At 49.7% G+C, this 18,575-nt stretch overlaps 1 protein-coding gene and 1 long non-coding RNA gene across 2 annotated transcripts; one reads left to right on the top strand and one right to left on the bottom strand.

The window, feature by feature from the left end:
• tbc1d15 (TBC1 domain family, member 15) lies at positions 1 to 17,804 on the bottom strand. Its single transcript, XM_072709941.1, has 17 exons — positions 17,681 to 17,804; positions 16,727 to 16,825; positions 16,280 to 16,345; positions 15,777 to 15,918; positions 13,629 to 13,833; positions 11,817 to 11,919; positions 11,263 to 11,460; positions 9,485 to 9,613; positions 8,288 to 8,391; positions 7,435 to 7,529; positions 6,693 to 6,809; positions 6,443 to 6,543; positions 5,590 to 5,689; positions 4,184 to 4,281; positions 3,744 to 3,860; positions 2,313 to 2,399; positions 1 to 1,509 (listed from the first exon to the last, which is right to left on the bottom strand). The coding sequence occupies exons 1-17, from the start codon at positions 17,696 to 17,698 to the stop codon at positions 1,303 to 1,305; spliced, it is 1,986 nt and encodes a 661-aa protein (XP_072566042.1). The 5' UTR covers positions 17,699 to 17,804; the 3' UTR covers positions 1 to 1,302.
• Positions 16,821 to 17,927, top strand: LOC140588227 (uncharacterized). The gene is made up of 2 exons (XR_011989571.1): positions 16,821 to 16,871; positions 17,675 to 17,927. It is a non-coding gene; the product is annotated as an uncharacterized lncRNA (long non-coding RNA).
• The last annotated feature ends 648 nt before the right edge of the window (positions 17,928 to 18,575 follow it).

The following is an 18,575-nucleotide window of genomic DNA, read 5'->3' as shown; positions in this document are numbered from 1 at the left end:
TTTCAAGCATAGTTATTTATCAAAGATAATATCAAACCAGAACATTGCAATCATGAAGAATATACAAACATGTAGCACATGGGGTTTGGAGCATTGCTCACATCAGGCTGTACCGGACCGCAACCACAGGTAGCGGAGCAAACCCAGCTCCCGCAGAACCTTCCGGAGCCTCCTGTCCACACAGCAGTGCGCTGCCTTGGGGGGCGGGGGGGGAGGGGTACCTTTTCCACACCTGCTTCTGAGGAGGACAAACTGAAAGTGGAGAAGGCAAGGCTACCGGAGCACAGCTGACTACGTTCCCACGCAAAACCAAACATCGATGTGAAGGTCACTTGTTTTCCTTGATTTTTCTTTCCATATATGAGGTCTTTTGTTCAGAGATCTAATGGGGGGTCGAACAGGGATGGGAGGATTCAGTCTGTCATTTAATGTTGGTGTTGGAATTGTGCTACGACTGAAGGTGACCAGACACCACACCATCCGAGCCGGTTCAGATTCAGGTGTAAATCTAACTAAAATATCTTCGCAACCATTACAGGTCACCCCCTGGTCGGGCCACCAACCAGGTGCTTCATGGAGGAGAGGAAGTGATGTCATGTCCCTCAGAGCTCCCTCAGCATCTGCTCAGCAACATGGCGCCACCCGCAGGACAGCACGGGACCCACACACAGGTCTCCTTCGATGTTTGCATAACTTCCTCAGACCTGGGGCCACATGTGGTGGTCAGACAGCCAAACTTAGAAACGTCATGCTGAGGAGGTGGTGAGCCTTTGCGTTTAACTGAAACCAAGGTCGACGTGGTAAGGCGGAGTTTGGGTACTTCCCATCTCTTCCGTAGTTCTGGGGGTTCCCGGTGCCCCCCTGTCCCAGACAGAGAAACACGACAGTAGCCAGTAGTGGACAGCTGCCACTGCAAAGCTGCGCATCGCGATACGTCATCATGATTCCAGCAAACAGACATACAACAGCCAACTCCAAAAGAAAAAAAGAGAGACGCACGATATGCATCGACCATCCACACAGGGACCGCTCTCAGTCAGCAAAATAATTCATTCATCAATGAGGAAAAAGAAATGCAACTTGGCCAATGATAAAATACCTTCAGCTCCCGAGGGGGAATGATTATAAAGAGAAAAATAATGTCATACAAGGAATTACAAAAATATTTAAGATTTAGGATCCCTGTCCCCCCCTCCCCCCAACTCTACATCCGGAAATTGCAACCAATATTAAACTGAAACCCAACACTGCTTGTTGACAGGATTAACATATCAAAGCCTCCGCAGCTGAGACGCTCCCTCGCTACAAGATGTAGGCTAATTTGTAAACATCGTGTGTTTCCCTCAAATGTCCGTTGCCGTTGGGAATGAAGTCCTCCCCTAAATCCTGCGTGTGCCAGCGCCGGGGCGGCTGCGGGGAGTCGAGGAGCCCAAACTCGCTGCCGTCCAGTTTGGACTGTTCGCTGTCGGCGTGGAATCCCAGGATCTCTCCCACGGAACTCGGCAAATCCTGAGGGTGTGGAAATTGAGGCAGATACAGATAATGGGCACGCATAATGTCCTCACACAGCGCACACAGACACGCACACACAAAGAGATGCACTATGCACACATACACGCAGACACACACAGACAGACACACACACGCACGCACACACAAAGAGATGCACCATGCACACACACACGCAGACTCACACAGACGGACACACACACGCACGCACACACAAAGAGATGCACTATGCACACATACACGCAGACACACACAGACAGACACACACACGCACGCACACACAAAGAGATGCACCATGCACACACACACGCAGACTCACACAGACGGACACACACACGCACGCGCACACACAAAGAGATGCACCATGCACACACACATGCACACACTCTCACACACGCACACACAGGCACATGCTCTCTCACACATACAGATACACGCTCACACACACAGACACACACGTCAAGTAAACATATGTTTATGGGGACCGCTCATTCATTTCTATGGGAAAAATGCTAACGCTAACTATGACAACCTTAACCCCTATCCAGCCCTAACCATAACCATGAGTAAAACCAAGCAAAATACATTGCATTTCAATGTACAGTCACAGATTTTTCTTAAATTGAATTTTCCCTTACGGGGACCAGTTTCCTGGTTGCCATAAGGAAAAAAAATGGGTATTCATCACGTTGTGGGAACATTGTGTCCCCATAAGGTAAGGTATACTCGCTCACAGACACGCACGCATGCACACACACTGACACACACATACAAAAAGCGCCTCTCCTGCTCCGATCACACACCTTGCAGCTCTCTATCTGCCTGTAGATGGCTTCTGCTTTCTGAAGGATCTCCTCCACGTCCAGCTTCATTGACAGTTCGTTTATGTGCTATTCGAAAGGAGACACACATTAGAAAGACATTCATTCTACACACTAACATAAGCAGAAGGCCACCGCCCAACGTGGGATTGAGCAGATCCTGTAAGACACTTTAAATGACATCATCAGTAGAGCTAAAAGCAATGTGAACAGCCTCCCCAAAGAACTCTACCATGTTACTCTGAACCGTTTGCTGACAGAACCCCCCACCCCCGTTTTTCCAGACTTAGCTCACCTTCGGTTTCAAGCAGTACAACCCCACACATGTGAAAACAGGCCCAGCAGTGGGCCGGTTGGCATCTGATTTTAGCCTCGCTGAGAAACGCGGGCAGCATTCAAAGGCAGGCCGGCATCTCCAAGCAAAGGCCCTTACAGACAGGCGCAGTCGCAGGCTGGTTAGGCCCTTACAGACAGGTGCAGGGGCAGGCCGGTTAGGCCCTTACAGACAGGCGCAGGGGCAGGCCGGTTAGGCCATTACAGACAGGCGCAGGGGCAGGCCGGTTAGGCCCTTACAGACAGGCGCAGGGGCAGGCCGGTTAGGCCCTTACAGACAGGCGCAGGGGCAGGCCGGTTAGGCCATTACAGACAGGCGCAGGGGCAGGCCGGTTAGGCCATTACAGACAGGCGCAGGGGCAGGCCGGTTAGGCCATTACAGACAGGCGCAGGTGCAGGCCGGTTCGGCCATTACAGACAGGCGCAGGGGCAGGCCGGTTAGGCCATTACAGACAGGCGCAGGGGCAGGCCGGTTAGGCCATTACAGTCAGGCGCAGGGGCAGGCCGGTTAGGCCATTACAGACAGGCGCAGGGGCAGGCCGGTTAGGCCATTACAGTCAGGCGCAGGGGCAGGCCGGTTAGGCCATTACAGATTGCCGCAGGGGCAGGCCGGTTAGGCCCTTACAGACAGGCGCAGGGGCAGGCCGGTTAGGCCCTTACAGACAGATGCAGGGGCAGGCCGGTTAGGCCCTTACAGACAGGCGCAGGGGCAGGCCGGTTAGGCCATTACAGACAGGTGCAGGGGCAGGCTGGTTAGGCCATTACAGACTGGTGCAGGGGCAGGCCGGTTAGGCCCTTAATTCCCCAAAGGAAGTGCTCCTGCAGTACAGGGGCAAACACCAGAGGTGCCCAGAAGGGCCTGAAATGCTCTCAGTTTCCGTTCCCATGCTGAGTTTGCGTCAATAGCCTGCCTTACGCTCCCACTTCTTAGAAAACAGGGCCCATACTGAGTGGGAGCACAGGGCCCGAGGGTCTTTGCACGCATCCACGAGGGCAAAGGTACCCCCACGTCCCAGGGGGGCCTCCACACCGGGTGCAATATCGCCCTCAGGAGGAATGGTGCGGAACTACCATGCTTACCTTCAGGATTTCATTGAATCCATAATTCTCCTCCATGATCTTCCTCTTTTCTGAGTCCAAAATAGCACAGCAGACCAGCAGATGAAAATTCTGGCACGGGAGTCCGGTCCACATGACCTGGATAAACAGGATTCCATCACACACACACACACACGAAACAGACACATGCACACGCATGAATACACAGACAGACACACACAGACACACACACAGACAGTTATTCTACAGTAACGGATGATAACCGTACATCGTAACTGTAACACAGCAGATGCTTTTGCCAGACAAACCGCTGGATAAAACTGGGAAAGTGCAGAAAAGGAACCGTGGGCCACATACAAATAACACTGAAGCAGACGGAACGTTACGGACAGGGTGAGCCGTCAGAAGCTTCAGGTGCAGAACTGGCGGGCAGAAGCCCCGTTTGGGGGGGGGGGACTCACCTCCCAGAGCCGGAGGACGCCCTGGAAGCTGAGCTCGCGCTTGAAGCGAATCAGCAACCAGCGGAAGCAGAAGTACAGGTAACCGGAATCCTGGGATTCTGTGGAGAGAGATCCAGGTCACAAGGGGCTCAGCCGGACCGAGACAGAACCCAAGGCCTTGCAAGGTCTCATCTGTAAGCAGAAAAACTTATTAGAACAAATATAAACAGGATGATACTTCAGGAAAGTATATCTGCTTATTGGGGGTGTGGAGGTGAACAGGAGGTGGTTGGTAATTAATGCTGCAAAGACAGTCAGTACCAACTCTGAACTGGGGAAAAAAACAAAATAAAAACAGCGACACTGTTTTCCTGCATGACTCTCCGAAACCTTCCTGTCGCGGCCTAAATTAAAGCCATAAATAATACAATAACATTTGCATTTTAGTGGATTTCCGTTTTTATTGCCCTAATGCGCATTTCCCCATTGTTTGTCTGGGAAGCACGGAAAACTGGAACCACCTTATCAGGAAGCGCTTTATGAAAACGTGGAAGTAATTACCACAGCGCCGCGTGTCATTTATCACTGTCCCCGAGCAAACATGGCCAGCACGAGCAATCCTAGCCCGGGCCCGCGGACGCTGCCGAACCCGGCAGAGCCACATTAATCTTACGGCGGACGTGGAATTTAAAGTGACAGAGGAGAACACGGGATTAGCCGGCTCGCTGGGAAAGGCGCCACGTAAAGAACGTGATAAACGTGCGGAGGACTGAACACGCTGCCCCCCCAGCACCTTCATCATTCACGCCCCCTTATTAATAACTGTCACGATTTGAGAAATCGCATCTGGCCGGGCCACTAATCGGCTGTCGTATGGCCATCGGAAGCACATTTCCTCAAGCCTTACTACGCTGAAAGAAGCAGCCTGGTTCTCACCTTCCTTCCCTGGTCTTAAGCGCTCCCCGCTCATAAGGCCCCACCCCTCATGAGCCCCATACCCATATGGCACATATGGCACCACTCCTCATAATGCACTGCCCATCATACGGCTGGGGTCTTAAGTGCCCCTTGCCCATAAAGCCCCGCCTCTCGTATGGCCCCACCCCTCATAATGCCCCGCCCCACATAAAGCCCCACCCCCCATAAGGCACTACTCATCATACGGCTGGGGTTTTAAGTGCCCCTTGCCCATAAAGCCCCGCCCCTCATAAGGCCCCGCCCCTCATAATGCACCGCCCCACATAAAGCCCCACCTCCCATAAGGCACTGCCCCCCATAAGGCACTACCCATCATACAGCTGGGGTCTTAAGCGTCCCTTGCCCATAAAGCCCTGCCCCTTGTAAGGACCCGCCCCTTGTAAGGCCCCGCCCCTCATAATGCCCCACCCTACATGAAGCACTGCCCCCCATACGGTCCTCCTCCTTACCAAGGTAGTTCCAGAAGGACAGATCTAGCAGCCGCAGTAACGTGCTCAGGTGGATCAGCTGTGCCTTCATGCCCTGCATCTGCTCCTCGAAATTCTGGTGCTGCCCAAGGAACAAATCCAAGCGTGTCAGTCGGGTTGAACACACACACACACACACACAGATGACAGACACAATAACTCGCATCCCCGGCGACCCGTAGACTAGAGGGTCGGCTCCAGATCCATGTGGAGATCAAGCAGGCGTCACCCGTGCCATCGTCATACATTTCCATATGACACCTGCATAGTAGCTGTGACCTGCACGTCCCCAAAGATACCATGAGAGATAGCGGACGTCGCTCTGTACATCCAGTCCACCACCATATTACTGGGGTTATCCGTAATGAACTCACTGCTCACCGATGCTCAGAATCACATATTTTTTTTATTGCAACAATAAAACAGTGAGCTTAGGCATCTGGAGCGAAAACTAAGCACTGGACATAAGAACCAGAAAAAAACGATGTGTTATGAGCTGAATGGAGAGGAGTATCGGCGGTCAGCGGGTTGATAGAGATAAACTGCTACTCGGGAGAACCAATCAAATCACACTTCAGAATTCCCTAATATGGAAATAAGGCCTGTAATCAACAGCCACAGAGCTGAATATGGTGACCAAACACCCCATCACCAATCCAATCTAGCAGCATACATCAGCATTTGATAGCGCTGGGTAGCCTTCCATTTAGATGTCACCTAAAACCTGGTACAAAGCAGCCCTAAGCCACAATATCGGACTAGAAACCTAAATCCATAAGTATGATGCAGAACAACTATGGCTGTGAAATACAAGGTACAGAGAAAAAGATCTTACCATCTGGTCCATGAAGGACACAAAGCACCAAAAAGCGTCCACTTCATTCTCCATTACGTACAGGATGGGCGAAAGCAGATCGCTCATTCCCTGAACGTACCCTAGAGGGAAGCAGAGGAGGAGGGTCACCATGGCGATTCAGGGAACGTTACAGCACTGCGGCTGTGCGCCCATGCCAGTGGGCTGTGCAGTGATGTGTGCATCAGAGCTCTGCCCAAATTCTACACCCCCCTACTGCACAAACACTCACCCAGGTCGAAGTCATACATGCAGTACGTCATCAGGATGTCGTGCAGCAGGATCAGTCCCGGGTTGTCCGGCCCTTCGTAAAATTTGTTGGTTCGGTCCGTTCTGTTCACATCTTTCTCTGGAAAGACAGCAAGGATGATGTATGAAAGTCCAGTGTCCTACTTTAAGGACATATCAAGCCACCAAGTGATAACCCTGCAAAATAACTACCATCCGACTGTGAGCTAAACATTACGCGATCAGTCCATCCACCATCCTCAAGTACAGCTCTGAAGACCTTACGGTTCAGACCTCAGCACATGACAGGGTTCATAGGCAGAAAACCATTACACAGATGGTCCCACAGCCACACTTTATAATGCAATGCAGAAACTGAGGAGCAGACTGTATAACAGACTGGTGCGGATTTAATTTGGTGCCGTTTGGGTTTAAGCAGGTGTCTAAAGTCGCTGACTCTTTCCGACAGGGCCGTACTGAGGCCTCAGCAAAATGCCGGGCCGATTTGCCACCACTTGCCACCGTGACCAGGTCACGGGGTGTATGCCAATCTCATTGTTTTTGCTACCTTATCATGAAGGCAGCTCTCCTAAGATGATGAAGCGGGTCCAGATGCAGGATGCATACAGACTGGCATGAAGCACACTGCAATCCACACTCCGAGAGGTTATGTGGTTGAGCATCAGTGTAGCGGAGAAATGGCCTCACACCCATTAGGGGCAGCGGAACGAGCGAGGAGAGCTCACCAATCAGACTCCTGTAATCCCTCAGCCGCGAGTTCCTCCTCTCCTGCTCCTCACTGACGGACTTCCACTGCAGCTTCATCCTGAAATACTCATCGCTGACAAGAAGGGGGAGAAAAGTGGGAATAGAGTCAGGGAGCAGAGACGGCGCCTCTTGCAGGACAGACCCAGAGCGGCACTCAGTCCCCACTCGGGAATTTGTTATGAAATACGTTGTTTGACTGCGGAATAAGACACGGACTGCTTCAAGGTTGACTTGTATTTCCATGAATATTGACTGAGTATGTAGAGGTCATGAGGTCATATCCAGGGGGCAGAAAAACACCAATGAGAAAAGCAGCGAAGCAGCAAGCCGCCTGCGAATGAAAGATCAGTGATGCCTCAGCCGGACCTGAGGGGGAGGTTAGTCTAGATGGTCACCTGAGCTACACATACAAAATGCATGAAGCCACAATGGATATTTCAGTTATCATCAAGTTCAGGGCACTGTTAGCTGCTTTAGCTCCAATTGTAGAGATCTGACCTAATTTGGATCCAACAGAAGTGGTTTCATACTCACAGCACAGGCCTGATCCAGACCGTCTCTCCGCACAACGCTGCAATACTTACACCCAATCGGATTAACTCTTCTTCCTATTTTCCTATATTAGAGGCTGAACCGACCGGAAGTGTGACACCTTGCCCTGCTTCCTGCTCTCCCTCCCAAAGGCCACTCATGCTTTTACTGGTACAGTGGATTAGGGCTGCTTCTGAACGCTCACCCTCCGAGGAGGAATCTGCATTTTCACAATAATACTCCGGGCCGCCTCTTCTTTACAAACCCCCTCCACCCACCAGAGCCCAGAATCCCACTCACGTCTTCCTCTTGTGCAGGCCCTTCCTCTCCTCGCGCGTGGTGTCCCAGGGGAAGTACCCCAGCAGGAACTTCCAACCCTCCCTCCTGGCAGCATGACACAGGCCCTAAGGAGGATGAGGAGGAGGAAGAGCAGAGATCAGTACCATGAGCGAGAAGCCGTGGACGTGCTGAGCAGCCCTGCATCCTTGCCGGGTCTCTGTGTGGACCCCCTTCCCCCCCCGCTTTCCGCTATCACCTGAGCCCTGGATCTCACCCCACCCACAATCTGGCTCGTCAGACAAGGTTGGCTCCGCGGGGAGGGGAAACATTAGCGGGTCGCTCTGGCGAAGTGACCCAGATCCATCCATTTGGCAGAACACATGTGCACACTTCACCAATGCCGTACAGACTGTGCACGCTGGGGTCCAACAGACCGGCAAAGATATCGCCACTCCTGTAGCCGTGAAGCAGCCCAATGTTCTCATTTGTTTATTTTAGAGTTTGGATTTTCAGTCCAGTACACATTTCACAAAAAGATCTAAAAAAAAAATCCAGATCTGATCAGATCTTTCTCAGTTTAAAAAAGAAGCTCCTGGAATATCAAAGATATTCTTCCTTAAAAAAAGTCAATTTAACAATTTAGAAAGAAGCTTGAGGGAAAAAATGACATACTCCCTTACTACAGTCTGGAACCCCAAAATGACATACTCCCTTACTACAGTCTGGAACCCCAAAATGACATGCTCCCTTACTACAGTCTGGAACCCCAAAATGACATGCTCCCTTACTACAGTCTGGAACCCCAAAATGACATGCTCCCTTACTACAGTCTGGAACCCCAAAATGACATACTCCCTTACTACAGTCTGGAACCCCAAAATGACATACTCCCTTACTACAGTCTGGAACCCCAAAATGACATGCTCCCTTACTACAGTCTGGAACCCCAAAATGACATACTCCCTTACTACAGTCTGGAACCCCAAAATGACATGCTCCCTTACTACAGTCTGGAACCCCAAAATGACATGCTCCCTTACTACAGTCTGGAACCCCAAAATGACATTTATTTCAAGAAACATACTCAGCATGACAAGAGCAAATGGGCAAATGGAGGTATTTTACAGGTAGAGGTAAGGTGTGAATCTGCTTGGAACAGAAGAAGCTCTTTAGTGAGGGCCCTGCAGGCCTGACAGGACAGGAAGCATGCGCTGTTACCCCTTTGAAGACGGCCTCCTTCAGCTGGGCCACATTCTGCACTCTCCCCTCGGCGTCTATGTGCTCCGCCCAGGCTTCAGCCGACACCGGCTCCCCCCTCCACACGGCCGGTCTGGGGCCCAGATCGATCTGGAATATGCAGATTGCTCGTTAGCGCCGACTGGGGAGAGCCTTCCGGCCACGGAGCCAGCAGATGCTCCAGGCTCACTCTAGGGGACTCGACCCCACAGAAACCTGGAGAGTGGAGCTGATTCTGCTGGAGCACACGCTCTAGGGGACTGATAAAATGTGCAAATCAATACACAGGTTCAAAGCCCTCCTCCGTGCTGCATCCTGGATGCTCCATCTTGCTCTTCCCGGATCCGCGTACGTGACACCACCTCCGCTCGATCTCCACGTCTCATCCCAAATATGTCCCCAGCTCACGTCTGCACACAGTGCTACTCTTCTCATTTAAAGCGAGGGTTAGAGGCTAAAATAATAAGTGGAAACCAGCAGCATTAATTAAACTCCGCTCTGAGATAAGAGCGTAGCTAATAATTACGCTTGTAACTGAGACCCACAAAAGGCTTGTTTTTCCTTTTTAATTACCAATGCAGATGAACGTGCTCAGCCACCAGCAGGCTCACCACACGACGCACAGCCGTATAAGTATCCATCGGATACCTAGCAGAACATCTACGATGCGTAACAAGAACGTAGCTATTTAGCATGACTACTAACGCTAAACTTCAGCGGTTACACTGTCAGACATCAGTGCCCCTACGAGAACATAGTAGGAAGGTCCTTCAAGCTGGGTCAAGTACACAAGTGGAGCCCTTTGCACTGACGAAAGCAGACTGCCAGTTAGGGCTTCCGCAGAAATGCTGTTCTTCCCACTTGAACTTGGAGCCATGTGAGCGCTAAGAAACACGGCACACGCCCCGGCGCCGCCTCAATCCCCAGCGCCAAGGCCAGGGCCCAGCACACTCTGGGCTCACCGATGCTCCCGTGACATCCCCCCCACCAAAAATGTCACTTGCAGTCTGACTCCAGCTCCCGCGAGCAGAGTCACCTTGGGAAAGAGGTTTTCATTCAGACCGCGAATCCCGGAGGCTGCCCGCGATGGCGCCCAGTCGGCCCTGCCAGTCTGCTTTCTGGCATCCATCATTGGCTGTCACCGCCCTGGCAGTGTTACCCAGCCATCACGCAGGACACTGCTGCGTGGAAGTCCCCTCTGCGGCACACTGGCATTAAAGCTCTCGCCCGCAGCAGCCTCTGAACTCCTCAGTTGCACAGACACGCTTAAAATTCAAGATCCTTGTGAAGTGACCCCCAGTAAGCGAACTGCAAAACTGACACTAGCTGACTAAGTAACAGATGGCCAGGGAGCATCACTCCTTCAGAATGTCACCACCTGATCAGCAAGAACCTAATATCCTTATTATTAAGGACTCGCCGCTCTGGGCCATGCCTCTGCCGGCACAATGTAAGCTGTACTTAAATCCACCCAACAGAGCTTGAACTAATTAACCGATGCACTATATAATTTAAAGGCTGTTAATTAGCTTTATAATTAAATGCTACTTTTTTCCCATGGATGCACCTTTGAGATGGTCCCTTAAGTGAGTGAAATGTGGCACCTGCACATTTAAAGGTGGAGCACTTGAGAGATTTACTAAGCTTTTACACTCCCACATTGAGATGTACTCTGTTACGCTCACGCTGTGATGCGCTCCATTTATGACGTGCCGCACTGAACCTCCGTACTGCCACCTAGTGTGCATGAGCAGACTCACTCTGGTGATGACCTCGAAGCCCGGCTCCTCTTGCTGATTGACCTCCAGCCCAGGGATGGCCTCGCTGATGAGATCGGCCACCTCCTCGGCCGGCCGCTGCCGGTGCGCCATTTCCGGCCCACGGAAGGCATCGAAGATGTAGTTGGTCACCTTGGAGAAGCCCCCCAGCGTCGTCGTGTAAGGGTCGTTCTTAAATTTCTGGGCAACAGGATGGGCATGAATTAAAATGGCTGAAAGATTTTTTTTCTGTACAGACATGCAGGTAGATCAAAGTGAAACCCACCCTGTATGCGCTCTATACAGGCTGCTGTTTGACTTTCCTTTGAAAGTGGTTATATGTACATTCATTTCCTGTCAATTTTAGCTATTTATTATCAATGATCAATGAGGGGGAAAAATGCAATTTCGCTTGTTTTTAATCTGATTTGGCTGAAACACTTTCCCATTAATGCATGAAAATATGAAGAGACTCCTTCGTTTGCATCAGGAGAACGATATTTTAAGCAGCGGACACTAGAAGCTGCAGCAGATCGGCCTCCAAGAGCGATGCTCACCTGTACAAGTCCAAATGTAGCGTCGTCCAGAAGGTTCTCGAAGGACTGAGACAGCGCTTTGCTCTGGCTGCTGACCACCAGGAAGGACTGATCGCCGGGAGATCTGGGGCCAGATGGAGAAGGAACAGTTAGAACGGCTCACCCTGCGAAAGGTCACACGTACTGGGATTTCCATGGTAACTCAGTATTAAACACTGAAACAACAAACAACTGAACTGCTTCACGTCACACGTCTTCTCGCTCTACACAGGTCCATCTGTTCTGTAGCCCTGCTGGCTTCCAGGATTCTTTACAACGAAAAGCAAAACACTGTATGTCCCTCCGAAACTGCATCACCAGTCAGACCCAGCTGAGCAGCTGCAGTCAACGCTAAAGAACAGACACCATTTCCATTAATTTACGTGCTTGTCAGATGTCAGTAATGAGAAAATCGAGTGATCAAAATAAATCGGGATTGATTTTTTTGGCCACATTAAGAGCCAGGAGATGAAAGCGCAGGGAAGAGTTTTTGGATTCAGAGCGACAACCCGATCAACACGGCCTTTGGGATTTCGGAGAAGTTAGTCGGGTAGATGAGCTCAGACAGGACATGAGCGGCCTGCATGTTCACATTCCTGCAGTGCCGGGCACTTCCCGAAAGACACACTGCCCCTCGTGTAACCACAGCGTTTTAATTACAAAAGAGATCTGCAAAAGCCCAGCCCCCGGCAGGAAATAATCAACAAGTGTGCAATAATTATGTCTCACTACACGCCAGCATGTAAGACTTTGCACTAACACTGTGTTGCTGCTACCTTGGCCAGGTCTCCCTTGAAAAAGAGATCTGTGATCTCAATGGGACACACCTGGTTAAATAAAGTTTAAATAAAATAAAAAATAAGCATGGGCCCAGGCCTCGGAGTGACCCTTAAACAGGGCAGCACACACTGAGCACCCATGTGCTACGGCAAGCAGCTGGGCTCAAAAACAAATATCACAGCGTAAAATAAAAATAATGCCGATTAACACGTCTGACACCTGAGTGGCATCACATGACTCCCCCTCAGCCCAAGGGACATGTGGGGAGGGGGATCGGCACAGATGTATCCGGATCAGTGGTTTCACTCTGTCTCCCAGGGCGCAGTGAGCACAGATCAGTGCCCAATCACACACTGCAGGTGACATCGTAAATGGCCACATAAAATACACCCATAATGATTTCATCCAGAATACTGAAAACAATACAAAGACCAAGTTGGCAGTTGGAATGTTTAAATAAATATGCCGAAAGAACAATTGCTCATCATGATTTAAAGAGCATGATCAAGTAATATGAGGTTATAAAAGGTAGAGGCGCCCTCTACTGGAGGGAAAAAAACAGCACAACAGCATGCTTAAGAAATTGTGCAACGAAGCACCGATCCTGATCTTTTTCATACCTACATCACCTATCCATCCATCCATCTTCCAAGAACCTACACAGAACAGGGCCAGAGGGCCCTGCGGCCCATCCCAGGACATACAAGGCACTAAGCAGAACCACCAAAATGGGACACCAGTCCATTGCAGGGCACTTAAATGAAGTCTGTAAGATTCTACTAGAGAAATCTGACCCTGTTCTTAAGAAGCCACGGTTGGAAACTGCCCTCAAGTGGCCATACGACAGGGTGACATGATCTCACACGCCAACTCCGGAGGGTTTCCGGGTCACGCGTGGAAACAGCAGAACAGGGAGGCGTTAAAGGGCCCGAAACTCTTTCTTAAAACCACCCCCCCCCATTCATTAGTGTTCGTCCGGAAACCTCGGGATGGGAAGCGGCTTCGGACACATACTGGGTGAGCAGCAGGAATCCACGGAGGGAGTCGAGGAAGGAATCACTGCCACCCTGGTGGAAGTGGAGGTCAGGCAAGGTGACGTGCTCCTTAAGGCAGAAGGTCAGGCGGCACCAGCCCTCCGTCTTCACCTTGATGGTCTTGAGGTCACTCACGTTGAAGAGGAAGGCCCCGCTGGTCCGCTCCGGTGCTGGGCCGGAGAGTGCTGGCAGGGGACAGAGAGAGCCCACCCATTCAGAAGCCTGATAAAGAATGGTAAATGGACTGCATTTATATAGCACTTTTCTACTCCTACGAGTACTCAAAGCGCTTTACAATGTATGCCTCACATTCACCATCCACACTCACATTCACACACCAGTGGCAGAGGCTGCCATGCAAGGTGCCAACCTGCACACCGGGAGCAATTTGGGGTTCAGTGTCTTGCTCAAGGACACTTTGATGGGGTCAGGAAGACCCGGGGCTCGAACCTGCAACTTTCCAGTTGCCGAACGATAGCACTACCTCCTGCGCCACCATCTTCCCCTTACTGCATCTACGTTCTGGGGAGCTGGACCCATAAATATCCTTTAAAATTAGCACCCCCTGCAGGCGACTGCAAACAATTTCCTCCCTGGATCCTTATCACTGCAGCATCTGATCTCGCTGGAGGCCTGTGTCCTGCTATCTCTGGGAGTGGAACTACACGATGGGCCGACATCCAAACAAGCTGGGAAACAGGGACGGCAGTTCTGCAGCGGCCAGGAACTCATTTGGCATCCGATAAAGTAGTGAACACCGAGAGGTTTCAGACTGATCCATCGACTGATGAGCTCAGACACGACGCGCACGACCCTGGAGCGCCAGCGCTGAGCACCCTCACCGGGGACAGAGGTGTGGCGGCACATTTTGGAGGATTTCCTAACGCGAAGTGACACACTGGGCCCGTAAAATGTCATTTCTAATGTATGTACAAAAAAGCAGGAGCCTCTTTAATTCATCCAGCCTGACATTTAAACATTCGCAGCCAGTGCGTGGCACGGAGGCTGATTAATACGCGCCGTCCGTCTGAGATTGATTGCAGCCTGTTTTTAGAGGACAAACCGAAGCAATTAGTCTTTTTGCGCATCAATTAGCCATGTGTCAGTGCTATAATATCTGCCACGACTCAAAGAGAGGACACGTTCGTGTTGATATTCGAGGGGAATAGATGTGTGAAAGCATGGTTTACATTAGCCTTGGGAAGGAAATACCTGAATTTACCTGAAATACAAAATTCAGCACCAAAAGACTGAAAATTCAAGTGTTTTGTGGTCATTACAAGACTCAGAGCTGTTCTCTCACCTGACACTGATCCCCACTTACTTTTAGTGGTTTAGCTGATACGTTAATCCAAAGACACTTGCAAACTTAGTCAAACTGGACTCAGACTCTTAAATCAATCCCTCGCCAACAAACTCTGAGACGCAAGGCATCTTATTTATCTATCATTTAAGCATCTTGTTTATCTTTTTAAATATTTAATTGTAAAATAAAACCTGAATAATCTTGCTTGTTGTTTTTTAATATTGATCAAAGGAACCATGCAAGAATTCCAAAGTACTTGTGCTTCTCTACCTGCCATGTTCCAATGCGATTCTCAGCCACACAGCTGCGCGTTTGTCTTGGCTTTCCCTTGGAGCTTAAGGGTACCAGCCCATGCCCTTAATCGCTGTACTCCCTGCTCCCCGTGATTCTGAAATCACCACAGTAGCTAACATGCAATGCGGTAAAGTGCTTTGTAGCTGGTTTTGCCCATACCTGTGACACACCTGAGTTCCGTACTCTTACACCAAATGACCCGCACCTGGCTGTAGGTCGCTCTGTAGGACCATGACACAAATGCCTCAAAAACATTTTATTTCCAGGATTTTCAGATTGTTAAGGGTGGCGAAAACGTGATCCACAGAGAGGCTGATCTCTAAACCCAGAAACCTCTAAAACATCCTGGAAGGCGGTCATCAGGACCAGCAGCCAATCAATCGCGACAGTCCTTCTCTGCGAACCCCAATGGTCAGAATCATCCTTTCCCAAGGTCTGGTTTCTTCAGAAGACTTCCCATGTTTCATAAGTTTGGAGAACAGCCCGGCACACACTGGTCCCTGGGGTCTCAGCAGCGGCGACACTCACCTTCCCCGTTGGTAGAGGGCTTCTTCTTGAAGGAGACTGTGTTCACCATGTCCCATTCAGTCTCATAGCTCTGCTGCTGCTCCACAGATCGGTGGCGTCCGTCTCCGGGACACTGTGCCCACTGCACCACCGAGCTGGAATCCTGCAGGTCGAAGCCATCAGTGTTCTCAGCAAAGTGCTCGGTGAACCGCAGCCCATAAATGCAAGCCTGCCTCGGAAATTGTGTGCATGGTCAAATCAGCGGAAGACAAATCGTTTCAATTTTTACTGGCCGTAAAGCCCTTTTTTTAATTCCTCCAGTAAATATCAGCTCACGGGGAAGTGGCAACATTAAGCAAAACCTAGAAACACCTGATGGCACCCAGAAGATCTGTAGACTCAACTCAAGGAAAGTTCAGCTCCCAAAAGCAAACACAGAAATCACACTCCGTAACTCATAGCGAACGGGGAGCAGTACACATTCTCTCCTATGGTAAACATTAAAGGAAGTTTGTAAATCAAACCTTGCCAGCACACAGCATGTTAGACGAGTCCTCCAAAGGTTTATATTCAACCAGTATTTCACCATCCTGCAGTGAGAGAAAATCCGTTAATATCTTTGCAGAAAGACCACATTTTTAGTGCACACCTTTGTCTGACGCAATAGCAAAAATGGCCTAAATACAAGCAAACTTTAAAAACAAATAGGCCACATCCTCTCTCACTAAATATCGTAAATGTAGAAATGGCTACAGCTGTGTCATTCCTACACAGTATCATTCGTTCCATTAAGTATGCATCTTCGCACAAATACTGCTTGTGTACATATAATAAAACATCTTTAATAGTGAATGTTTGTAAAACAGGTAAAACGTGCTTGACATGAGACTAAGCAGCAGTTGTATTTGGCACACAGGATGGCTGCCCTGTCTGTCCTGTGACTGGTATTTCTGAGAGGATTCAAGGTCTACCTTATCCAAGATGCGGAGAAACCCAGATGTAAGGGAATCCTGAAACTCAGAGCTGTCGGTGCTCGGATGTATAAATATCCCATCCTGCTCAAATATGACCTGAGTGACAGGAAAAGTCATAAAATACCAGCAATAACAAAACGGCGTAAGTCATCATTTGTGTGTAAAATGTGGTGAGAAGTGACACAGAAAAGAAGTATTGTGAACTGTGCATTATGAAAGTTTAAGCCAAATGTTTCCTTTATGCTTCATATATTCAGACATTATTACAATTTGGCTGCCACCGCGTTCACTGAAGAGCGTCCATCGTCTCTTCGCGATTTCTAAACGGCAGGTAGCTGGTATCTGTAAATCGTTAAAATAGCCCGAATGATGCGTGGACTTTCATAGGGGATATAAAGCTGCAATTCTCAGCAGACCGGGTCTCATGGGGTCACAGATGCTGCGCAGGCTTTCGAAATGAATCCCACGGCCTGAATATAGCAGTGAAATTGCGACATACACGCGGTCACTTCTGAGGACACTCGTGCACTAAAGTTACGAGGACTAGTCAGCTAGTCAGGCGACATTCCCCACACTAACCGGGAGGGACAGCGAGCCAGACCGGCACCGTCACGGCCAGTGCCTCGCTAGCGCACGCCGCCACTCGTCGCTGTTCTGCTCTTAAACACATAATAAGGTCTGCGGTTGGCAGCTAGTTTCACCACCAGCAGATTAACGTTAACGTGGTTAGCTGACTGGGTGAGTGTTACAGGTCATGTCTGAAAAAAGCTGAAATATCGCACAGACACACAGACGGGCGTTAAAAACGCCTAAAACTGTAGCATTCCCTGAGTGAAATAACGCCGCTACGAGCGCGTATCATATGCAGAAACATCCCGTTTCGGAAATTAGGCGTAATGCGGTTTTACTATCCCTTAAATTTCACTTTTCGTGTGTTTTTTCCAGCTGTACCTTGACGGCCGCCGCCATATCGCCTGCTGCTGTTTACGATGACGTAGCAGCGATCACGCGCCACAACAGTGACGAGTCAGCTTCCGCGTGGCAGTCTGTGCGCATGAGCAGATGATCGGCTCTTAGCCCCGCCCAGGGGCTCGTGTCCGAGTAAATACAGACGTTATCAATGAATAACGCTGGTCTGTTTCGTGTACATTAGCTTGGACTCGTGCACGTGGCAAATAAAAGAATGCACTTTTGCAAACTTTCTTTGATCCGATCTGTCTATACGATCGTTTGTAAAATCGTTATTATTATTTTAAACATGAATATCCCAAGCAGTAATTTGTTTTATATTCTAGCTGCTCACTAGCCAGTGTGTCATATTATAATAACCTGCGATGGTCCTGCGTCCTCTCCAGCCCCCACTAATTCCTGCTCTTTTTCTTTTCTAGTGCAGTTATAAAAGATTAAATATTACATTTGTCTCCAAAGTTTAAACCTGGGGGCCCATGACACCTGATACAAGATATCGATCATGTAGATGTGCATTTGTATTTAGTGACCCGACGGTGTGTCTTGATGGGTTTTCTCATTGTGTAATAAAGTTTTACGGGCCTAGATAAAGACTAATTCATGCACAGACACGTTCTAATTCCAGAAGACAGTGACGTCATTTCTGAAAGGTCAAATCAGTTGAAATGAGACAGTGAAGTATAATTCAGGTTCCCTTCCATGGATGAGTTTTTCCTGTTGTACTAAAATATCATTACAGGTTACTTATTCCCCTGTCAAATATGCCCTTTTCACCAAAATCGCTTCTTGTCCCTCCAGAGCGATAAGTATTAGGTGGTGTGTCAAGTCGGTTACCTGTAGGTTAAAGGGGCAGAAAGCTGACCTTACTGTCGGCAGT

Source organism: Paramormyrops kingsleyae, chromosome 3 (genome assembly GCF_048594095.1).
Source record: "Paramormyrops kingsleyae isolate MSU_618 chromosome 3, PKINGS_0.4, whole genome shotgun sequence".
In the NCBI taxonomy this organism is placed as follows: domain Eukaryota; kingdom Metazoa; phylum Chordata; class Actinopteri; order Osteoglossiformes; family Mormyridae; genus Paramormyrops; species Paramormyrops kingsleyae.
This window is presented reverse-complemented; position numbering and strand designations above follow the sequence as displayed.